The sequence below is a fragment of the Myotis lucifugus genome, unplaced genomic scaffold (genome assembly GCF_000147115.1).
Source record: "Myotis lucifugus unplaced genomic scaffold, Myoluc2.0 scaffold_33, whole genome shotgun sequence".
Lineage (NCBI taxonomy): Eukaryota > Metazoa > Chordata > Mammalia > Chiroptera > Vespertilionidae > Myotis > Myotis lucifugus.
This window is the reverse complement of record NW_005871081.1, coordinates 3,098,759-3,123,987: the sequence shown is the minus strand read 5'-3', so window position 1 is coordinate 3,123,987 and position 25,229 is coordinate 3,098,759. Positions and strand designations below refer to the sequence as shown.

At 36.5% G+C, this 25,229-nt stretch overlaps 1 protein-coding gene and 1 pseudogene across 1 annotated transcript in view; both read left to right on the top strand.

The window, feature by feature from the left end:
- The window catches only part of MYO16 (myosin XVI), a 524,958-nt gene that overhangs the window by 226,641 nt on the left and 273,088 nt on the right, over nucleotides 1-25,229 (top strand). The window contains exons 13-15 of the mRNA XM_023752474.1: nucleotides 9,064-9,191; nucleotides 13,387-13,492; nucleotides 20,107-20,224. Of these exons, the coding sequence (XP_023608242.1) occupies nucleotides 9,064-9,191; nucleotides 13,387-13,492; nucleotides 20,107-20,224 (352 nt within the window). The remainder of the gene's footprint in view (nucleotides 1-9,063; nucleotides 9,192-13,386; nucleotides 13,493-20,106; nucleotides 20,225-25,229) is intronic.
- Nucleotides 5,448-5,981, top strand: LOC111825575 (annotated as a pseudogene).

Here is a 25,229-nt window from a genome sequence, read left to right as displayed (position 1 = left end):
CTAGAAGTAAAATTCTAAGTCTCAGGGAAAATTTACATAAATTTTGTAATATGGCATTATCTGTCATATTATATTGTATTTTGTAATGGAATAAATCTGATATTTTGTGGTTTGTTTTTTGGGTCTCAACACTATGGCAGTTTTATAGCTTTAAATAATATGTGGTATTTGCAGTTCTTTCAGAAATACATGCTAGCAGATAAAAGAAGAGAAACATGAAGAGACATATTTCTTTATCAATATAGGAATGAATATAATGCATTGAGATTTTTGCCAGAACACTTCATTAAAATTTTAAATGGCAAATACAATTTATAAATTATGGGTATCATACTCTATATCCATCCATTTCCAGCTGATTCTGATATACTAGTAGGATGTAAGAGGAAAATAAATATATTTTGATAAAATATACACTGATATAAAGTTTACAGTAAAATTTTAACAGGTTATAATGAAACTTTACGGTTCTTGATGCTTTGAAGTTCATGTATATTAGAATCAAATAGTTTGTACTCCCCTTGTATACAAGTAATAACCCATGAAATTATAGATATTAGGTAGAAACAAGGATTTAATTTTTAGGTTGAATTAGTGGGCATCCTGTGTAGCAATATTAGTACCTTGTAATTTAAAATCAGCTATGCATGTACTGAACCATGCTTAAACTATCTCATTGTTCTATGGACGCACAATAGAAAGTTCCATTTGTGTGTGTGTATCTATTGATTATATTTATGTGTATGTTTATTCTTTCACATCATAAATTTAGTTTAGTTTTGTTTCTTCCAGTGTTGATTAGTTTAATAAAAGTAAAAAGAAAATGTTGAGTATGATCACATCTATAAAGATTATACAAACCAGGAGAATGACTTCTATGTTTCATGTTGAAAAATAAAAGACCAGATCTATACCATCTGTGTCTTACTTTTATTTTGTTACCAGTACTATTAACTGTGTTATATTAAGCCTTTGCATAATATTCATTTCTTATCTAGTAGGTCATTAATCATGGGTGTAGAACACCCTTTGTGGCAAACTTCATTTTGAGACTGATGTGAACACATGACAGCAAACAGCCCTGCCCATTAGATGGCTTGCTGCCCTCAGCAATGTTGATCTGATGCTAACAACCACTGGGGAGAAGTGGTGCTGAGGGGGCCAGTAGGCAGACAGTTCTAAATGAAGCGTAATCAACAGGGAAAGGTTAATTATTATGCTGCCTATTTATGCTGAAGACAAGTATCATCACTCATTTTAAGCACGTAAGAGGTAGGGGAGAAGGAGAAAATCGAAAAGTAGGCAGATCTTTCTGAATAGGCTTACAAAAAAAGCAGGCTTATAATCAGGGACAAGAATGCCTTATAAAACCAACAAATATTTCTTTAGTCTATTAAATATAACATGTTGTGTTAGATATTTACAGATGCTGAGTAAGAGTCTCTGTAATTAACTATATAGACATTCTAGAAGCAAAATACAAAATAAACAAATAACTAAAAATAATCACAGACTCCACTTATAGCTGAGGATGGAAAAATACCTGCATTGGAGATGTACACTATTCATTGACATGTTGAAAGGTTAGAATGGATGAAATCTTAGGTTCAGAAGGGTATTACATGGGAAAGAAATGAGACTGGGGCAAATCTTAAAGAATGATTAGGATTCTGATGAGGGGAAACAGAGTTATATTTTGGAGAATTGTTTAGAGCAATTGGAGTTGAAAAATAAAGGCCATTTAGAGAAATGTACAGACCAATTTCATAAATTAAGAAGGTAAAAACGCTAAATAATTAAAAATTTAGGCCTAGATTATAAAGCTAAATTAAAGACTTGGGGTTTTATTTTTCAGAAAATAAAGAACTATTGGGGAAAAATTGGATTTTAAGTGTGTTTGTTTCCATCAGTTTAAGGAGAGGAGATATTTAGGCAAGAAGACTAGTTAGTAGATATTGAAATAATCTAATAATAAGTTTATCAGGGCCTAATATGGGAACTCTAGTAATGGGGAAAAAAGAGCAGGCATTGAGTGAGTCTGCAAAGACAGTAAATAGTATTCAAAGAGTAATTTTATATGGAATGAATAGAAGCAGAGAAGATCAATTGACACAGGTTTTGAATTTGTGAGTCTGGGAGAGTAAGGGTATTGCTAATGAAGAAAGTTAAAGAAAAAGAAAGGAATTCATGAGGAAAAACCAGGTTCAGGGAAATATATTCAGTTTTTGGAGGTTAAATTGAAGTAGTGTTGAAACTCTATTTTGCAGGCAAGATTAGGAATAATTCCTATAGATATTTCATTTTGTGAGATTTCCAGGATTCATGCCATGTTTAAGATTAAGGTAGAAAAATAGTAGAAAATGAAGGAGGATCGGGAGGGGAGAGTGAGGGGCAGGGAACCATCTTTGGTGGCAACTAAAGAACTAGGTCAAATGCATTGGCAAAGTTAGTAATCAGAAAACCAATGAACATGTGAATGTCATGGGGACAAATGCTTGAGCAGTGAATATTCATTCGTCTCTCACACATCAATTTTAGACCTTTCTTGGATATTTCTCATTATTATTTTTCCTATGGAGTCCACAAACCAAGGATGCATCACCTTGAAATCTCAACATGCAAAATGACTACACCATTCCGGATAAAAGACCTGGGGATAATTTTTCAAGATTACATTTTTGACTACACAGTCTTTTGTCATCCTCTAAGTGCCAGTGAGATTAAGCTTTCCCGATATGAAATATGGCATCTTATATGGGATGCCAGGTTAGGACTTCACTTCATTTTAGATTCTGTTTGCTGTTGGTCTCCTGATATTCCCATTGCCAGACATGTTGGGTTTGGCAAGTAGCTAGAGTGGCTGAGCAGAGTTTTGTAGCTATGGAGTCGCAGGGCTGGGAAAGAATGCCAGTAGCTGGCATTGTTTAGGGTTTGTTATTACATGGTAGGCCTGCTACATAGGGCTTTACATACATCATCACATTTCATCAAAAGGCAACCCAATCAGTGTAAGAATAATTCTTTACACTTTGCAGATGAATAAACTGATACTTAAAGAGATTAAATATACTTTCTAAAGTTTTCTCATGAGTGGCAGAGACAGAATTTACATCCAGGTCATGTGACCCCATTGCAAATGCATGCTAGACTACTCTGAGACAAGTGCTGAGCCCAGAGGCATATAGATTTAATGATATGTGGTCCTTTGAACAAAACATTTTTCCTAAGGGTGTCATTTATTTATAGGTATATAAATAACAAACAGAAAATCCAGTCAAGCAAGTAGAGTGACATAATCATGCTATAGTGTGAAGCTAGCATAATAGTCTATGCCAGTGATGGTGAACCATTTTTTTGGTTAATTTTTCTTTGTTAAATGGCATTTAACTATATAAAATAAATATCAAAAATATAAGTCTTTGTTTTACTATGGTTGCAAATATCAAAAAATTTCTATATGTGACATGGCACCAGAGTTAAGTTAGGGTTTTTCAAAATGCTGACACGCCGAGCTCAAAAGGTTCACCATCACTGGTCTATGCCAACTCAAGCTATTGGCATGGGGGGCTTCCAATGGTTACCAGGATCCTGACACTGGGGGCCTGTGAATGGCCCACACATAAGGTATGGAACCGCATGACTGGCTTCAGAAATCAGGATGTGGCAGAATCTGCCATCTCCTGGCAGTTTATTCAGAGGCATCATGCACAGTGGAAAACAGGAGGGAAATTGATCCATAGAGAAAGGCCTTATTCATTGGAAAGAGAGTCCAGCAAGGACTAGAGATAATCACAAATGAAGATGATATAAGGTCATCTCATCCATAAGATAAAAAAGAGCACATAAAATTTCCACTGACCAGAATCCTCTTGTTCCCAAATGGTACAGTTGGGGAGATAGTCAGGTGAAGTGGAGAGAGGCAGCCTGGGGGAGAGGCAGTGTCTTACCCTGCTGATATCTGCTTGACCGAATGAAAATGAGTGATAATACTGTTACTGATAATGATAGCTAATATAAAGTTAGATGGCTTATTGCCACGCAGAAAAACTAGAACTTATTTAAGTGAAAATCTTCCAGGTTTGATAGAAATAACTAAATTAAAAGGGGTGATATATATATATATATATTTTAAAGCATAGAATTAGCATCAAGCAAAGTATTATCAGGTGGGAGCAATGGACTATTCTACAATAAAAACTCTAAAATTGCATGAAAAGGAGATTTGCAAGAAAAGGGGACTGAGAAAGGTTACTAGTTTGGTTATCATGAAAAAAATTTATTTAGACACTCAGGATCCTTTACCACATCTAATTTCTAGTAAAACATAGCCTAAAGAGTAGAGATAATGCCAAACAGGTGTGAAGAAGCAGAGTAGGGATGTGAATGCATTCTTCGTACCAGTACTTTCATATATGCTCCTGGATCTCCATGTCTCGCTGTTGTTTATAGCATCTAATGAAATCCTCAGCAGGATTTACAAAACAGGTTAAGTGTAAAAGTATTTTGCCAAAATTAGATTAAGGTTTGTGTTGGACTTGGGGAGAAGAGAAAGAGTGCTGTTGCAACTTTTCAAAAAGAACAGAAATTTGTCCTAAAAGAAAAGGAAGCCACAACTTCCTTTTAAATCATTCAAATCACTTTAATGTTCATTTTTAATTTGGGAATGCATCAGAACACAAAAAGTTCAAGTATAATCAAGTATAATACAATAGACAATTGTATATACACCACCATGTGGATCTCATTTCTTTTAAAAATATTTTAAATAAAAATGCATTGTTTCACATACACTCCTGGAGAAGGATGCAACTTTAAAGATGTGACAAGAAGACATTGTTTTCTAGTTTAAGTGTAACATTTATTTTCTCGGTAGTACAGAAAATAGATATGCTTTAATGACTTGGTGTCTTAGTTTAGATGACATAGTGTACTATGAACTAAGTTCCACCTCAGCTTATTCCTTTTATAAGCAATCACAATCACTGCCCTGTAATTATTATATGCTCATCTAATCTTTTGTATATTCACTATACATATGCACTATACATATGCAATAAAAATGCACATACTGTTATTTTCTATTTAAATTCACTCAGAAGACATATTATCTATATCCTTTTAAAATATTTATTAATCCTTCTGCTTTTAAATATTTTTTCACGTTAAAAGGTGTAGCCCTAGCTGGTTTGGCTCAGTGGATAGAGTGTCAGCCTGGGTTTGATTCTAGCCAAAGGCACATGCCCAGGTTGCGGGCTCGATCCCCCCTAGTAGGGGGCATGCAAGAGACAGCCAATCAATGCTTCTCTCTTATCATTGATGTTTCTATCTCTCTATTTCTCTCCTTTCCTCTCTGAAATCAATACAAAAATATATGTATTAAAAAAGGTGTAGGTCTAGTTAGTTTATTCTAAATGTCCTATAGTATTTTACTTATTAAAACACATCATATGGTGGTGTTTGCAGAAGCTTCCGGCTTCGAGCTGGGCCCACAGCTTCTGCACAAAATAATTGATGGCATTTGTGGCTGAATTATTCTGTCTACCAGGATTATCAGAGTGTTTAGGATTCCACAGAATAGAATATATTATATATGTTCTGGAATATATTACCAAATTTTTCAAAGCTGTAGTTGGTAAAAATGTATCTGATGAGGAGTTATCTCAGCAATTGAATCAGTCAAATTCATTTAATCAAGATGCTATCATGAAATGCTTGAAAAATAGAAAAGATGAAATTAATCAGGCTGGTTTAGAAGAAATAGTTGATATTTCCTCTGCATAGTTGCAGAATCTTGATTGGCACTTAAAGCTTACACTTTGTTGTGACAAGATTGCTACATTACAAACTCAACTTTTAGACCTTCACTTAAACATAAAATAAAATGAAGTCACACTGTATTCTGTTGAAATAAATAAAGAAGAGCTGCGGACTCTAATAAATCCTTGGAAGCAGCTAATAAGGTCATCCTGCAGTTGAAATAACTGGAAATGATGAATATCACCAACATTATCCACTTCCATTGCTACAACTGATATGACAGAGTGAATACTGTGTTCAGAAAACATACAATATATTATAATACCAAGCTGAGAAAACAGCCCAGTTGAGATTACAAAGATAAAAGTGTATTCAACTTCCGTAAAGGACAGGAAATTACATGGTTGACAGGAAATCGACCTCCACTGCTAACTGGCCATATGACCTAGGAGCACTAAAACTTTGCATCAGTTTCTATATCTATAAAAAGAAGATGATTCTCATACCCAATTCCTAGGTTTCTGGGAGGAATGGATAAGAGAGTGAGTATAAAGCATTGAGAACAGCAGCAAGCCCATAACAAGTATAAGCCATCATTACTATTATTTAACTATGTGTATAAACTGCTCATATTTTATGTGTAATAATATTTCCTTATTATTTGAAACGAGAGCCAGGTGCATGAAATTCATGCACTGGGGGGGGGGGGGCGGTTTGTCCCTCAGCCCAGACCTCTCCAATCTGAGACCCCTCGGGGGATGTCCGACTGCCGGTTTAGGCTCGATCCCTGTGGGATATCCCTCTCACAATTCGGGACTGCTGTCTCCCAACCGCTCGCCTGCCTGATTGCCCCCTAACCGCATCTGCCTGCCAGCCTGATCACCCCCTAACCACTCCCCTGCCAGCCTGATCGACGCCTAACTGCTCCCTGCCGGCCCGGTTGCCCCCAACTACCCTCCCTTGCAGGCCTGGTTGCCCCCAACTGCCCTCCCTTGCTGGCCTGATCACTCACAACTGCCCTGCCCTGCCAGCCATCTTGTGGCGGCCATCTTGTGACCACATGGGGGCGGCCATCTTGTGCGAGTGTGTGACAGTCAATTTGCATATTGCTTTTTTATTATATAGGATGGCACTGCCTGCTTACCAGAGTTTCTGCATCTTTTCTCATATTTACTGGACATTTTTTTCCATTTATATTCTTTGCCCAATTTTTTTCTTTCATTTCCAGTTTTCTCATTGATTTCTAAGAATCATTTAGAAAATACTGATAATTGGTCATTTGCACAGTTCATTCTCTTCTCTGGCTTTGCTTAGACTTTTTATTTTATTATTATAGTGCTTGTGGTTGCACAGGAGTTGTTAAATGTAATGTTGTGAGATTGACCCATCATTGCCATTATAAATGTGTTTGTGACCCTCATTTTCTTACCCAAATCACGATAGCACTATTCATATACTTGCCTAATTATTTAAGTTTTGCTCTGGCTATGTTGCTCAGTTGGTTAGAGCATTATCCCAATACACCAAGGTTGTGATTTGATCCCCAGTCAGGGCACATACAGCAATCAACCAATGTATACATAAATAAGTGGAACAACAAATCGATGTTCCTCTTTCTTTCCCTTTCTTCCTCTATCTTTCTTTAAAATCAATCAATAAATAAAAAATGTTAAAAGTAAATTATTTAAGCTCTGCTGTTTATATTTGTGACTTAGATTCATCTGGAATTTATTTTTACATGTGGCATGATATAGAATTCGACATTTGTTTCCTTTACAAATACATGGTCAGTTTTCTCAGCACTACTCTTTACTATACCGATCAGTGATGCAGAAACCTGCCATGTACCAATTCCCCATGTATATGCGTCTTGAGTTAGTTCTGTAGGGATCTCTTCCTCTGGTATCTGGGCCAGATCCACAGTGTTTAATGACTTTAGCTTTTTGAAATTTTTGTTGAGATATAATGCATATGGGAAAGTGCTCATTTTTAAGTGTACAGAATAATCAATGTTCCTGAGCTCTCAGATGCAAAGGTGACCAGCACTCCAGAAGCCTCACTCTTGCTCCTTTCTCATCACTGCTAACACCTTGCCCAAGGTCCCCCTGACCTGACGACGAACAGCCTAGATTACTTTGACCTGTTTTTGACCTTATGTAAATGGATCTTACAGTATATTCTCTTATGTACCTGATAGATTCCAGGCAACATGATAGTTGTGAGATTCTAATTGTCTTATAACTGCAGATTATTTATTCTACTGTCAAATATTCTTTTCCCCTATAATTTTAAATAATGTTACACTAATGGAAAATTTGCAGACAAACAGTACTAACAACTTTTTTCCTCAACCATTTTCAAATAATTTGCTGGCCTGTGGTCATATCAAGGTTGAAGGCATGTACTGTGTGTTTTCTGCAAACAAAGGCATTTTCTTATCTACCCTCCATACAACCATCAAAAATAGGGAGTTTTTACAGAGGTACTGCCATCACCTGATGAAGAGGCCTTCTAGGAGTTTTTGCCATTGTCCAGTAATGAGCAGATAGTCCACAGTCCAGGCCACCGTACAGGGCACAGGATGGATCCACCAGGCTCCCGAATCTTCAGTCTGGAGCAGTTCTTCAGTTTTCTATTGAACTTCCCAGTCTTGACATCTTTGAAGAAACAGGCCACTTATTTTATAAAGTAAAAATTGTTTGCCTGATATTTTTTCATGCCTCACAAGTCATTCTATCATTTCAAATTTATTCACATGTAAGTGGATTCATCAGAAATTCAAAAGTCATGAAAATACTGGCACTGAATCATCATGGCAATCATCATAAATCACTGTCACTGAAATTAAGTTAATTAAAAATTTGTTTTTCTGAGAAATTTATAAATTCATATGTGTTTCAGTGGCAACTGCCTTCTATTCAAATTAAAAATCCTTTCTATCTCCTGCGACTGAAATTAGTTGATGCAGAGAAATTGTATTTGATGGAAATCACCACAGTTTCCGTTCACTTCTTGTTTACCTATTAAACAGGATTTTTGTGAGTTGCTCTTTTTAAAGACAGCCGAATAATTTAAAGCCTGTGAACCTAGTTATGAAGGATCAACTATGTCTCCATTTTATCATTATGAATGCTTCCAATGTGCTGAAAAGGGCATAATTTGACAAATGTTTTGTAGTTACAAATGGGGTTCAAAATCAGAGATAAATTCACTTTCATGTTTGGGAGCGAAGTCAGCTGAGTCATGCGGGACAGTGTCCTGAAGCCTTTTTACAGAGATGTCTGTCTATGCTGCACTGTGTTCCAGGTCTCCCAGCTGTACCGGAGCAGCACGGGGCAGCCCTGCTCCTCGCTGCCACCCCACATTTACTCCTGCGCGGAGCAGGCCTTGCACCAGCTGTTCCAGGAGCAGCGGCCCCAGTGCTTCATTCTCAGGTAAACCCATGCTGCACCCCATCCTGGGGCCTTGGCTGTAAAAATGTCTGCATCTATTATGGTTTACATCTGTTTACTTCCTGGGCAGGTTGCAGTCCAGTACATCGTTGATTCCTTACAAAGGAGAAATGTCTTTGTTGTTGGAAATAGCCCCAAGTGTGGCTGGATCAATATCAGCAACTTAACCTGCAACTCAGTTCATTTTGAAGATTTACAGCCTCAAACCAGAGTGCTTTTGCTTTCAAACCTCAGAACACATGGGGAAAGAAAAGCATCCGATGTTAGTGAACCTGTTCCACAGTTCTCCAAATTGTGGTGCTGCCCAAAAAACAAAATAAAAATTATTAGCTTGCAACTGTGGGTTTTCCCACCTGCTTCTAGGTATTTACTTTTGCTCATAGTTCACCAAAATTACACACTGCGAAGTATTTTTTATTGAAATGTAATGGTAACATTAGCCCATAAATGTGAAGATCACTGCTCAGGAGGATGATTTATATTGGAGCAAACATTTTTACACCAAAAAAAAAAATCTCACAGAGTTAGAGGTGAAATGTGATTATGTTTTGATATAAGATTAAATAAATATTTAGGCATCGAAATAAGATCTGCATTGAGAATCATGTTTGACATTAGGAGAAACCTGTAAAGGAGGGGTTTCTATACTCATGGCTTTCCCTGAGTTCTGACCCAGAGTGTTGGTTGAAAACTGACCCTGTAAATAAACCATTGCACAACAGCAGCCAAAGTGAAATGAAGGCATGTAAAGAAGGAAAGATGGAGAGAACCCAGAGACAATTTAAATATTTAAATAAGCATTATTTATGTACTTTCACATTATCAATTTGATTAAAAAAATGTCATGGAGGTTCAGATTGATGGGTGGCAAACATTAGTGTTCTCATTTACAAAACAACATATAAGTAAGTAGTTGTTTTCACACTTGTTCCAAAATGTCCCTGGGTAAGGGAGGCACTAGAGGGTGGCCCCATCCATTCTTGAATCAAGCAACTCTATGTTTATTTGCCTCATCTATTGTGTTTTCCGGTCTTACTGTGACAAAAAGGGAATACTTTTAAAAAATTATGAGATTGCGAGGAATGTTTGGCAGGGTTAACAATAATAACAAGTAATATGTATTGAGAAATTACTAAGTGCTAGATGCTTTCTATGTATTATCATATTCATCACTTTAGCAACCTTATTGATAGGTATTATTCTTATCACCATTTTTATATCAGGTGACTGAGTATTAGAAAGGTTAACTAATTAGCCTAGCATATTATAATTAGTAAATAGTGAATTGGGGATATGAGCCCAATAATGTGAATTATTAAATGATGATATATGAACCACCTATTCTGAAAGAAAGATTTCTTTATTAAGTTTTAAGAGTATCACCTAGTTCTGGTATTCAGAATTGAAGAACAAATCTGTGATCACAAGGAATTATTTGTATAGTCATTCTGTCTTCTTTCAAGATTAGTGTTTTATGTAGCTTCTCTACCTCCTTGATCATCTGACTAATATAAAAACTTTCTACATTTATAGTAATACATTAACATTGATACATTTAGAATTCAACTAAACACACTGCCTATAAAGTTCCCTTATTTGGTGTCTATTATGTCCCATAACTAGCTATGCAACAGACAATTTTTAAGATTTGGGATCAAAACCTACGTATTCCTAGAATAGGAATTCTGTAACTTAGTGCTAGGCCAGGAAAATGTTATTTCCAAATTTTAATCTTATTTCTCATTTTGTTGGTAATATAGGCCCCAGTGGCACACTAGGTTTTATCTTGAGGAAAGGTTTGTAATAATTCTCAGCTATTTTTCCTGGGCTATAATTCCACCATGATCTGCCTTCCCTTTGCCTTTCTAAATGCCTTGTGAGATAGTTTTAATTAATTGTTTGAACATCTGTGACAAATAGCCACTATCCTAGCCCTATGCTGAGCAAATCTGAATTAATGCTATTTGCTGTACACACAAGTAGCTTGTGGGATAAGCAGTACAGGGTCCGCCTCTGTCATGAACAGATTTAGCAGACAAGGCTGTTCAGAGAAGCTGAAGCATTATTGTGCGCCCCTGATTAGCACAACCCCAAATATCTGGTCAACTTCCAGTTTAACCATAGACTTAGATTTTGAGATAAAAAAATATTTCTTGAAGAAGTTGAACTAGAAATTTTAGTTTTAACATGATCGCTTATGGAGCCAAGCCTGTCCTAACCCATCTCTCTCTCTTTTTAAAAAAATTTCCTTGTATTTTACTCAGTTTAAATGAAATGTGTCTATTCTTAGATTTTATGAGAGAGTTAAAATATGTGTGATTTTAGCTCTGACCTTCCCTGCTCCTCGTCTGGCAATGCAACTGTGGGAGCAGAGAGGTACTCAGTGACCACTAGGTCAGCCCCATACCCTCACAGGCCTCCGTGTCTCCATATTCACAGGGGCTATTTCTGCCCCATTCACCACTCTGCACTCGCCACCTATTTCAGCTTGCTTAACAGAAGCTCGGGGAATATTTATTGAATATTAATGCCAAATAAATGCTACCTTCTATGCTACTCCTTCTCCAAGGATCAGCTCAACTTCTGCCTCATCCAGACGTCGTCCCAAGTTCCCTGAGGAGATGTACTTGCTCCTTCACCCTTGGGTGCATTGCCCACTGTGTTTTAATTATGTGGCATTTCTGTGCGTAGTGTTTATTGAGAGTATCCTGGGAAGCTAGCACAGGAATCAGTGTTTTCACCTCTTTACCTCTGAAGCCTCTGGCACATAGTAGGTCCTTAGTGACTTTCATTTGAAAGAATGAGCAATATTTAAAAAAGGAAAATGGTATTTTCAAGATTTATTCCTGAGTGAATGCAAGCAAAATCTCTATTTAAAAAAAGATTCTTGAAACATCTAATCAGTTTGCTGGGAAGTAGAATTTTAGTAACGATAAATATAATTATAGAAATTAAATTTCCACTGTGAAAGGTCTGGATTGCTTTTTCTCTGAAATTAGAAGGTTAAAGGCAAAGGTCTTTGAACCCAGAAAAGGAGCCGCTTGTCCTGTGCAGGTCACTGTCCCCTGCTCTGCTGAGGATGTGGGGGCGCTTGTTCTAAAAGTGGTGAAAATGTTTGCAGGCAGCATGGATAAGGGGAGAAGCATTTGTTAACAGCCCGAGACCTGAATAAAGTAATTAAAGTTCAGCTTCTTTTCTGGCAAACCCCCTTTAATCAAATTCATTAGAACAAAACTTCAAGGGAAAAACCTGAGAAAACACTAGTAAAGATATATATATATATTTAAATTTTTTGATTCAGAGATAAAAGACTAAGAGATAAAAGTATTCTATCTGGATGTACTAAAAACTTTATTTTATATCAGACCACTTTGGTATGGCAATTATTATATTAGAATTTTAATACTAAATTGTCTAATTTCAGGAGTATAATACAGTAATTATTTATAGGAATTAGGTAAGGTGTGAAGTATGCCTGGGAAATATCATTAAAAATAACAAGTTGGTCCGTGCTTGTTCCTAGGTTGAAGGACAGTGGGAAACATGGTCTGTCCAAACTGACAGCAGCCTCCAGAGAAAATGGGCCATGTTAGGGTCTGCTGAGGGTCAGTGCTTTGCTCACCTCTGTTATCTTAGCAACTTGGTTTTAGCAGCTGCACACTTTATATTCATTCAGAAGAAAAGAGAAGGAAAGCTCAGAAAGATGGAAGATGTAATGTCTTGTCGGGAAGGTGCAGGAAGATTTCACAAAGCCAGGCCGGGTGACTCTAGGACGAGGATGCGTGCACCTCCAGGGCAGAGGGCCATCACCTGGCTCCACCTCACTACTGTCATTTACAAGCTGAGGACCAGTTGATGGTGGCTCTTTCCACCTCACACCTTCCTCCTGTACTCACCTAAGTTACATGTTCCTGCGCTGTCAGGTATTGGATGGCAGAGGTTGCAGCCTATTCATTTGTAGTCCCGCATCTAGACCCCATAGGGCACCTGACATAGGAGATATTCACTATGATTTGAATGAATGAATCAAATTAAAGAGTAAAAGGATACCATAAACTCATTGAAAGTTATGTTGTTCCCTACTGTCATCATGCTGGAGAATTATCTGTGGTTATTAATTTTTTACTATAGTTTCCAAAAACAGTAAACTTGTGTTTTTTTCTCTCTTTTCTTTCAGTGGAGAAAGAGGGTCTGGAAAGACCGAAGCCAGCAAACAAATAATTAGGCACCTAACCTGTAGGTCGGGCACCAGCAGGCCTATCTTTGATTCCAAATTCAAACACGTAAGTTTCTTATTTGGCTTGGGAAATACGTTGTGCCAAGAAAAAATGTCATTTAAAAATACAGGGTGACACCATAATACACTATGCGTTTGACCATAAGTGGGACAAAATTTGTGGAAATAAAGAAAAAGAAAAGTTTGAGGCTTGGTATAAATGAATATTGTTCAAGTGAACTTTTATTTTTTTGTATATATTTTAAAAGGTTTCAAACATGCTCTCTTCATATTTGCTCAGAACAGTTGGACTGAAAACACGTAATTTAGTTAGAGGTTGTTGTCCACCTAGAAAGTGCCCCTTGGGGTGTAGATGCCTTTGGCAGGGTTGACCCGATAAGCAAAACTTGTGGGCGATTAATGAAAACTGATAATAAAGTTTCAATGTGTGTAAGAGAATTGACAACAAGAAACCTTATGGGCATTGATAAGTAGAAAGTAAATCTTCAACCCCAGGCCAAAAACACATGAATTTTATATGCCAAAGATTATGTTCAATTCCTCACATATGTAAGAGGAATATAAGTTTTGTAAAAAATAAATCAACATGCTCTGTATGACATGCAAGAAAATAATGTCCCTATGTGCTGTATCATTTCCTTGATTGAAAAAACACTTTAGCTCTCTCTCTCTCCACACACACACACACACACACACACACACACACACACGTGCACATACCTTCTTCCTTTAGGGGTGTCTCTTTGCTTGCTTTCTCCTAAACTCCAAGGGCCATTCTTTTGCCTCTATAACTTGTTTTCTGAGCTCACAGAGCCCAGCTGGCCCCTTTCTGCCTCTGCAACTTTCTAAATAAACATTTGCTTGCATATGAAGAGGAAAACAAAAACACTTGATACACATCATAGGCCATGCTGTAGCAGCACACACATTCTTGGAGAGTATTTCTAAGTGAGGTGTTGCAGGTATAATAATTCGGTCTCAAGTTTACACAGCGTGCCCCTCCAGAATCTCCCCACACAGCTTCACCTCGAGCACCTTTGCAGAATGAGACCTGCGTTTCATGCAGTAATTGTATACTTGAAAGTGTCCGATTACATTGGGATAAAAGCAGTCGCTATTATCGTAGGCCATTCCCTAAAACAGGGCCATGTAAAAGTTCCCACATTGAAAATCTAGAAATGTATTTCACAATGAGTATTGTGCTGTTTGGTTTGCTTTCGCTCAGCCCTTTACCTCGTGCTGCAGGGCAGAGGTATTTCTGCCAGGTAGTGTTTACCTGGGGATATTCTGGAGACTTAGTATTGGATTCCTCATTTAGAAATGAGAGGAACTTACATTAATTGGTAGATTAATGTTATTTCCTTATATTTTCTACTTTTGAATAAGAAGTCCTTCAAAAGTTAAATATGCTTTTATGGATTCCCAAGCATGTGCCTGATCCTGGAGATTTTTCTCATTATGAAGAATATAGAATAAATCAATACTGCAGTGTATCCATAGTATCACGTGTTCATTAAAAACTTTACTTCATAGCCATTTACTAAGCTCGGCCTATAAATTGAGCACCTGCATATTTCTACAGCACAGCTCAAAATAATTTAACATTTCAGGGAAGAGCATAAATTATCTTTTTTATTCAGATCTTGCAATATGCTGACTACTGACATTTAAGGATTAGAAAATTTATAAAACAACACAGTTATAAAATAGACGTGAGTTAACTAATAGAATAGCAGGATCCATTGGCTTAATTATCATGACAAGAAACAATAGTCTCCACTGTAAATTATAGACTTAAGCAATCATTTATTAAAATGATCCTTTGAGAAAGAGCAGGCTATGTAATTTCTAAAATGCATTCTAGATTACTTTATGCAAATTGGCTTTGCTTTTTAGCTTAAGTGAATACATTCCAAATTGAATGTCTTTGGACAAGATAGATCTAACTCTTCCAAAATTAATTAGAATCTTGGAATCAATATTATACTATCAATGGAAACTTTACGTAAGACGATTTCTAATTCATTTTTGTTTTGTTTTATTCATTTCTCATGGCAAATTAAAGATGTCATAAATAAGTGATTTCTAGTCTCATCAAATAATATTTCCCAGGTTTGAGTATGGCTGAAAGTTCATGTCCATTATGCTTTTTTTGCTCTTCCTTTAAGTTATTATCTGCATGAATATTATTCAGTATCCAAAACATCAGCACATTTTTTTTTGCACAATGTCCAAGTGTATATCTGGAAATCGCATGCAAGCATTGGCTACATTTATGAATCAGCGGTAAATCTGTATAACATCACAAGAGTTCCGTGAAATTACATACATTTAAGTGAGGAGCTGCATGAAAGGAAAATCTGATTAAGGAGATGAGCAGAAAAGAACATCCTTGAAATATGGAGCAATTTGGTAGAAAGCTTGATGCTCAGTACAGAATGAGATGCATTGGATGGCTCTGAAAGGAGCGAAGCAAGTGGGCTGAAGTAGGGAGCCAGTCCAGCCAGATTAGATGGTGAGACATCCCTCTGAGGTACCACGCCAGCAGACACGGGGCATGAGGCTGCCTGAGGGATGTGTGCAACTGACATACACAGGGTGTCTTCCGTTAGCAAATACTGGGCGAGTCTAGCCCAAACAGTTTTGCCCTGCTTCTTGGCATAGTGTGAAACAAAACAGTCTTTGAAGGTTATTCTTATCAGCAGTTACCAGATACAGAGTGAAAGAGTGGTGGGGACGTTTAAGGAAAGAATATTAGGATGATCTTCCGCAGAGAATTGTGTGGAGGCTGAGGAATGGAGAACCTTTTCCTTGTGGTTTACATCAATGGCATAATTAAGGTTTTGCAAATTAAAGATTATAATATGGAATGTGTCGGGGGGAGAATAAAATGAAGGGGTTTGGGAGGAAGCTGCCGTTTGTAAGTTTCGTGCTGTCATGGTGAATAGTGCCCTCCATGAAGAGGGTGCAGAGAGGAAGAGAGGTTTTCTTGCTCTCGGGAAGGTGAGGGAGAGGCAAGCATTGAGCTCCAGAGGTGACGTTAGTCATTTTAGGGAGGCACCCCATGCACTGTTTAGGGATACACAGCTGTGATATTTCTGGATTTTAGCCTAACACTTCAGTGGCCTCATCTTAAAAGTCTGCTTAGGTTTATGTTCTGCCTCTGCAATGGGCTTCTGACTGTGCTTTACGCAGTGGGCAGGGGGCTTTGAATCCTGTCACCATTGTTGTTGCTTTTGTTTCCCTGTATAATTTCAAAACAGATAAGCTCACTGTAGAGGGCTGTTGCCTAGAATCCCTGCGTTTCAGTTTTATACTGTGGAAGCAGGGGATTTTCCATGGTTTATTGGAACATAAAAGTCATGCTTTTTGGGGGAGTGAAAACTGCCTGAAAATTTTCAGTAATTCTGGAACAACAGAGTTTCAACCTTAAGAAACATTAAATTTCAGTCAAATGATTTAGACACTTATTGAGTGACTGCTTTTACAGAGCAGAATTATAGGGTCAAATTGACTAAGACATTATTTTGTATTGAAGGGGCCACAGATTTTTTTATTTTTAGAAAACACAGTAGGTTAACTACTACCATGATAATAGTGCATAACTTTTAATGGCATAATTGTTAAACTTTTATGGGAAAATAATACTATACAATGTAAATAGGAAAAAAATCATGCTAATCAAATGAGTCAGTAAGTACTGAAGAAATATATACTTACTTCCCTTTGCCTACATTTTTTAATATAAAGTTTTATTACTGTGCATCACTCTCATTATTTCGTGTCAAAGGCAAATTGAATGGTGGACTATTTTTTTTTTCTAGTATTTCTCTTAACACATTTGTCTAGTGCCACCTATTGGCCAAATGGTTAATTTTAGATAAAAACCACTGGTTATTTCGAATTTAGAATATATAATGAGAGAATGCCATGTGAGTATTTATATTTTGTTTAATGGTTTTAGTTTTATGCTTTGTACGTACTGTTTACTGTTATGCTAGCAGTAATAGCCCTATAATGCGGTGATTGAACACATTAATTCCACAGAGAGACTGTATTGAAATCTCAGCTCCACTATTTAAAAGTTCTGAACTTTGGGAAACTTACTTAATTTCTCAATTTTCTTTCCTGTAAAATAGACACACTAGTTGTGAGGATTTAAGGGAAATATATGTATACACATACACATATATCCACACATACATGTATACTCATATATGTATATGTAAAAGTTTACATATATCCATATATAACTTTATATAAATACACACATATATTTATATATGAAGTTGTATATCTACATTTATATTATTATTAACAAAAAATAAAATTAATCTTTGTTATTTTCTGAATGCTAAATGTGTGCCAGGTACCAATCTGAGGGCTTTATACACCTGACACTTATAACCACCAAAGGAGTTATCCCTGTGTTAGAATAAAGGAAAATGAGGTTCAAGGAATTTGTGATATAATTTGTCATTAGCAGAACAGGAATGTGATTGCAGCTACTTCTCACTACAAAGCATATACATTTAACAATTACCCTATACTTCCTATTTGGGTACATGTCATTATTTATCTTTTATGTATTTTTTATATAACAATAAAAATTCAGTTTGTTATCTGATACAACACCAACAATTATTAAATATTCTAAAACATTCTAATCCTTTCAGTGAATCTTAAACAGTTGTTTAATGTAATAACATAAATGTTTAAGCTGTGATATAGCAGGCTGGAAGAGGTTAATGTGGAAAAAGGAGGACCTATGTGATACTTTCAACAATAAAGACCTTAGAAAGGTAAAAAAGTGATATAATTGCATTATGAATTTCACTATATATTTATGTAATGTTAAACTATTGTAAAATAAGCAAAAATAGCACCTTCATAAAAACTATTTGTAATTATTTTTCAGAAAACATTTCTGCCATAACTACTATAATTCATTTGATCTTTAAAATTAGTTTATTATAAAGAGACAAATAATAGAGTTTTGGTAAAGATTTAATATATGTTTCTATTCAAAAGATCAAACTTCCAAAACAGATATTTTATATATTTCATTATCACAACTCAACACTTGATTAACATCAAAGTGTTTTTCATAATCTTTAAAAATATAAAGTACTTCCAGGCAAATTGAATGCCTTGGTCTAGCAGTATTCAGAATATTAAAAAATAGGAGCAAAGTTTCTTTTTTTATATATTTAGATTAAAATTCTCAAAAATATTGTTACCTGAAATTATGATGAGGTGTTATTGTGCTCCCTCTTGTGGCTAATACAGGAACTGTATTTAATATTATTTTTATCTGGAAAAACAACTTTGACCTTCATATTTTCATGCTGTTTGGAGAATTTCTTGGTCATAATCATTATCACAAGCACAATAAATTATGAGAATAAATTGTGTTTGTCCTATAGTCAGTGTTTAAGGAAACACATCAAGAATGAATTTCAGATGCCAGGTTGATCTGAGGAGCTTTATTAACAGAATTTTAAAACCTCAAATTCCTCACTTCTGAAAGAGAACACATGGCAGTAAGAAACGCTGGGCACACAGCTTCATCTAGAATTCTTATTCTTGTTTCCGTGGGAGAGAATGGTTGGTTTGAAGCAATAACAGGGTGAAGGGAGCATAATGCAGGGGTTCGGTGTTGAAAAAGAGTGTAAATTAAGTAAAAGTTGAAAGAAGGTTATAATCCAGTATTTAAGTGCATTTATTATTTTTAAAATATATTCTATCACTTTTAACTTTAATTTCTTCTCCCCAAAGCCACAACAGCATACATATATATGATTTTTGATTCACACATCTTATCAATGTGTACATTTTCTATACATACATACTTGTGTTAAAGTTTAATTTTAAAGCAGGCACAATAAAAGATTAACAACAATGACAAAATAAACAATTATAACATCACATCTTCATAGAAGTTATGTGAATGTGGCATTATTAAGTAAAATAAGGGTTACTGTACACAAGCACTTTGATGCTCCCACAGTTGATATGATAACCAAGATGGCTACAAGTTACTAACAGGCATGTAGCATATGCAGCGCGGATACACTAGAATAGGGAGGATTCACTTTCTGGGTGAAAGGAGTGAGGTGACGGAAAATTTCATCATGTTACACATGAACAGTGCGCAATTTAAAACATGAGTTATTTATTGCTGGAATTTTCTATTGAATATATATTTTAAATATGTTTTATATTGATTTTAGAGCGAGAGGAAGGGAGAAGGAGAGAGAAAGAAACATTAATGTGAGAGAGCTGCCTCCTGTTGCCCCCTACTTGGGATTGAGCCCGCAACCCAGGCATGTGCCCTGAGCAGGAATTAAACCAGCGGCCTCTTGGTGCATTGGTTGATGCTCAACCACTGAGCCACACTGGCAGGGCTCCATTTAATATTTTTGAACCATGGTTGACCCCAGGTAACTGAAACTGTGGAAAAGTGAAACCATGCATAAGGACACTACTGTAGTTTGCTGTAGGAGAGGGACTTCAAACATCCAACAAGCGGTTATATGAACAATAGAGAACCTCTTAGATAATGGAATATTTCTCATATTCTTGCTATTATTCTCTAGTTTTATGTAAAAAAACAACAACACAAAACTGAGTTCAATAAACGGTCCTCTTTTACTGTAGGTCTTGTGCATTTTAGAAGCCTTTGGACATGCTAAGACAACTCTTAATGACCTGTCCAGTTGCTTCATAAAGTATTTCGAACTGCAATTCTGCGAGAGGAAAAAACAGTTAACTGGAGGTAAGTTTAAAATGAGCAAAGGGAGTCTCACTTGCTACCAGAAGAGGGCAGAGGAACACAGAGCAGTAACAGAGAATGCTGTGCATGCCTGTGTGTGTGCACATGCGCGGGCATATCTGAGCCTTCAGGTTATGAGTTCTAAAATTGTTTTGACTTAAAAATAACATTTTGAAATGAGAGGTGAGTTTTTAAGATGATTATTGTATAAACTATATAATATGGAACCAAACCAAAAAGAGCTGAAATGAATCATATTTGCTGAACATAGAAATGAACTCAAATACAGTGGGGCCTTGACTTATGAGTGTCCTGACTAACGAGTATTTTGAGATACCAGCTGTCTCTCGGCAGATTTTTTGCATTGAGTTGACAGAGTAATTTGAGTTAACGAGCTCCTTAACAAGCTCGGTCTCGGAACGAATTAAACTCGTAAGTCAAGGCCCCACTGTATGTACTCAAAATATATTATAATGTGAGTATATAATTTCTCCATACAACACACACTACAATCTACTTGAAACAGAATGGAATCTATATTTTTAAATGATTGAATTAAAACAAATCAAAATATTACAGTAATCACCCACCAAACCCAAAGAGACTGTTTCTTGGTTTAAATATTTACTGTGTACTTTATGAAAACCCCCTACTTTAAATTCAACTCATTTGGAATTCAGTTAGAATTTTACATCTTTCTAATCAAAACAAATTATCCATGCAAATGAACAATATAAGTGTAATTGCAGATGGAATGCCTAGTCTACTTAGAGGAATCAACTATTTTACAAAAGTTTTATAATAGCTGTTAGCATACAAATATTTGCTAATTTAATGATTTTTGAAAGATATCAATTTTATTTGGCATTTTCAAGTTACTCTATCTTCCCTTCAGAAACTAAAAGTTAGTTTTGACCACAGTTTAGAAACAAAAATCTGTATTTTGCCTGAGTTTATGTCAAAATCAAATATTTACTAAGTGAAATTTGGTTTAAAAAATGCATAAAAGGGGCAAAAAAAGATAATTTTGGTTGTCAAGAGCAGAGGCTTAAATTTTGCAATAGGAAAGTTTTTTGTTTTTTATTTTAATCCATGGCTAAGAGCTCTATTTGAAGATCTGCTCTAGGGGGACCTCCGGGGAGAAAGGTCTTGAAGCACCGATGTCTTTATGTGTGGTTTTATGACACCCCAGTGAGACTGTTCCTCCAGGTGAAAGGCACAGCTTGAGCACTCTGTGACCGTAATTTCCCCCTGAGCCTTCAGTGGCCAGTGGTTGGAGCCATAGAAGTGAAGGGAGTAGGACATTCCAAAAGTTGTGCTTCAACCCCTTGTCACTCCAATGTGTGACCCAAAGATAAGTACCATGGGCGGCATTTGGAGCTTCTTAAAATGTAGACGCCCCGGCCCAATTGTGGACCTGCTGACTGGGACTCTAAAATCTGAGAGGCGCTTTTCTAGCCCAACCCAAGTAAAGCTGGACACTCATGTTGATGCATAACTGGCATAAAGGAGAAATCGCTTGTCTGGGTATCAGTCACATGACTTTTTCCACCCTTTCCATTGGATACTCCCTTTACCGAGGTCAGAATGTACTAAATGGCTATGAAGGTCTTACCCATTACTGATTTTGTTTAATAATTTGACATGTCCTCTTCTCCAGGAATGTTAATTTATAAAATTATTATACACACATATAAGAAAGCACTAGAAAACGCTGCAGTGAGCACTTACATATGGAGGCTTCTTTAATCAGCAGTCTCTATTAGCACGCAGTCCCACACAGCTTCAACATAATCGCATCCACAAATACCTCTCACGCGGCTTCTGCAGGCGGCACACTGTGACACAGCGATAATAAATATTCATAAAGATGAACCTGAGGCACTTCAAGATTCCACAGTGCCCTCAGAATCATTAAGGAGTGATGAGCATCATTTCTGTATACCTGAGCATTGTGCATAATTGAATTTATTCTCCTCTTAGGAAAACAGCAATGCAGGCTCCCATGTAGGTAGGTAGGCAGTCTCCACCTTTCTCCACTTCCCATATTGTTTTTCTACTCATTCTGTTCTCCTAATTAGAATCCTTAATTCAATTCCTAGTGCCTATCTTTGTTGGGTACTTCCTTCCTGATTTTTTTGTTTAAATTCTGGCCAAATGATATTGTGGAGGTTTTTAAAAATTTTATGAATGAAACAACTACTAACAAATAAACAGCAAACAAATAAATAAGGCCAGTGCTAATTGAGACTACATTAATAGAAGCAGAATGCCTAGAACATAAGTGGTAGGGGAAGAGGTCAGACTGGGAGTTCAATTCTTTGTTTCCTGTATTTAAGAGGAAAAATAAAGCATGTATTCAGAAAATGTTTATCAGGGGAAGTGAAAATTGAAGTGCCATGTGTTTGGAGCGAGCTTTGAAGAAAGTAAACACATTTACACTGAAGAGAAAAAGACTCAGGGAAATATGACAGCTGTTTTCAAATATCTGCTACTGTGGAAAGGGTCATGCGTACACAGATGTAGTATGCATACCTTAAAAAGTTGGTGAGTGTTCCAGAGAAGGAGTATTTTCACTTAATCGCAAGAACTTTCCACCTTACTTCCTTGTGATTGCCAAGTGCTTTCTCACCCTGACACTGGGCGCCTTCGAGCAGGATGGAAGAGGTGACACCAACCATGTTAAATAGCCTGACCTGAGGTAGGACACCAGGACCAGATTATTCTAAAGATGCTGCCCACTGCTTTACATGCTCTGAATTCAAATACGAAGGACTCTGTTACCTGCTGACAGTCCCTCTAATGTCCAGTGGAGGGACTGGACAGCATTATTGTGTCCAGTGCCTGTCAGCAGAGAACAAACAGAGTCGATATATGGATGGGATATAGTGTGTTCCTGTCTCAGAGCTATAGGGATGAAGTCCATTGATGGCAGAGATCTTGTCTGCCCTGGTTTGTAGTAAACATGCATTAACTATCCATTGGGTTAATGAATCTAAGGAATGGGCATTGTAAAGGAACAATAAACTGAAACAGTCATTATTCAGTTCAGGGAGGAAATTGCGAAAAACCATCATGCACTCATTCCTGCCAACGAAGGACACATTACTGAAATAGATAAGGAAGGTTATCAATAATTAACTCTGGATTAGTTTTTAAATCAGAGCCAAGGTTTTTTGTTTCATAATTAGAGTTTGTGTCTGCTAAGAATAGAACCATATTCTCTTTTCACAGAGCAGTTTATCACGTTGGAATGGGCGAGGCAGAAATATGCTGAAGGGTCTACAAAGGGAAGACTACCCAGAGTCCACGTGTAAAACGTGAAGAATAGTTGGCTTCTTATCTTTTCTGTGCCCCAAAGACACTTGCATATATTTAAGTAGATATTGAAATTTACTAACAATTGGAAATGTCTCCCAATGAATATGCCAAGGCTATGCTATCTATTTGGGAAACTTAAAGCTAACACAAATGAGATGGAAAATACATTAAGGCTTTTGCCTTGTCTTTTGTGAAATCTTGATTTTTAAAAACAAACCAGAAGATAGTCTTTATCTTCATTGTTATCATCAGTTATCCTTGCTATTATACTCTCAATTGGACTTTCTTTTAAAAGCTTCAGAGAGCTTTAATTGATCTTATCTCCTTTGAAGAACAGCATCTTTTAGTGCAGACAGCCTGGGCTTTGGAGATAAGTCTTTTGGGTTTTAATGTAAAAAAAAAAAGGTTCACAACAGAATTTAAATGAGGCATTGTTTGAAAAGCACCCAGCCAGTGCCTGGTATACAGCAGGGCTCTAACTGGGGGCTCCTCCCTTTTGGAGTCCACAGGGAGCCTGGGACCTTTGTATCTTTTAATCCCTCGTTTTCTGGTGGGGAAAGAGAAGTTTAGAGGGGCATGGAGATTGGCAATGTCAGATTCAGGACCCGTTCCCATACTTTGACTCCTAATTGAGAACCTAGAATTAATGATTATTAATAATGAAGTCAACAGAAATGGCTAAGTGTGAAAGAGAATGTTTGATTATATTAATCAATAGTATGCTTCTGGTGATTGCTACTTGAAGGCATGATGGGGCTTTTGGGGAACAGGTCATGATTTATAACTAGGTGAATGGGGCAGGGTGAGAGTTGGTGCTGGAAGTCAAAAAGGCAGTGAAGGCAGGCATTTGTTGTTCTTGAAGGAGAGGGAAGTTTATATCCTCTATTTTATGCCATATTGAACACACATTGGAGCTCTCTAAAATACATTTCCTACATATAAAATCTGTAAACATATATATATATATATTTTTTATGGTACCAAAACCTTTTGAGAAACATATATTCTCATGTGGATTACTAAAAAGATGCAGGGTGACAAGTATATATCTATTCAAGAATATTTCTGACATAAAAGGTCTCAAATGGAAATTTGAATTTTGTGTTGTTTTATGTTTTCTTCCATCCAAAAGCTCCTTCAAGATACATATTTTAAAAAATGCTACTGATCAGACTCCTGCTAATCCACAGCAATTTTATTCACTGCTGGAGATGTGCTAACTAGGATGATTAGTAATTATACTGTTTTTGAATTTAGATGAAAGGTATTGAAGCCACTCTTTGATATGGAATTCAATTAGATTTGAATGCTGCTTTAAATTAAGCCTGTATGTTGGTTGGGAAAAATGGGTATAAGGCCAACCCTTTCTCTGAGTCTAGAAGCATGATGGTCAGAAAGTCACCCCACAGCCCCCCATTCTCACTCGATATTTCTTTAGCTGATGAGTAGACAATAACAGAAGGGAACAACTACCGCAGCTTATTTCCTATGTGTATAGATTTTTTAAAAAATGTTCTCTTGATCAGTTAATTACTTTGTGGTTAATATTATTAACATTAAATAGAAAATGTTTTCAGCAAATAATATAGTTAGGAAGGCAACAAAGAAAATAAAATTTAATAATTTAGACTTCAGCTTGAAATTGCTAGTCACCTGACTTAAATACACGTGGAGAAATGGAAAAGAA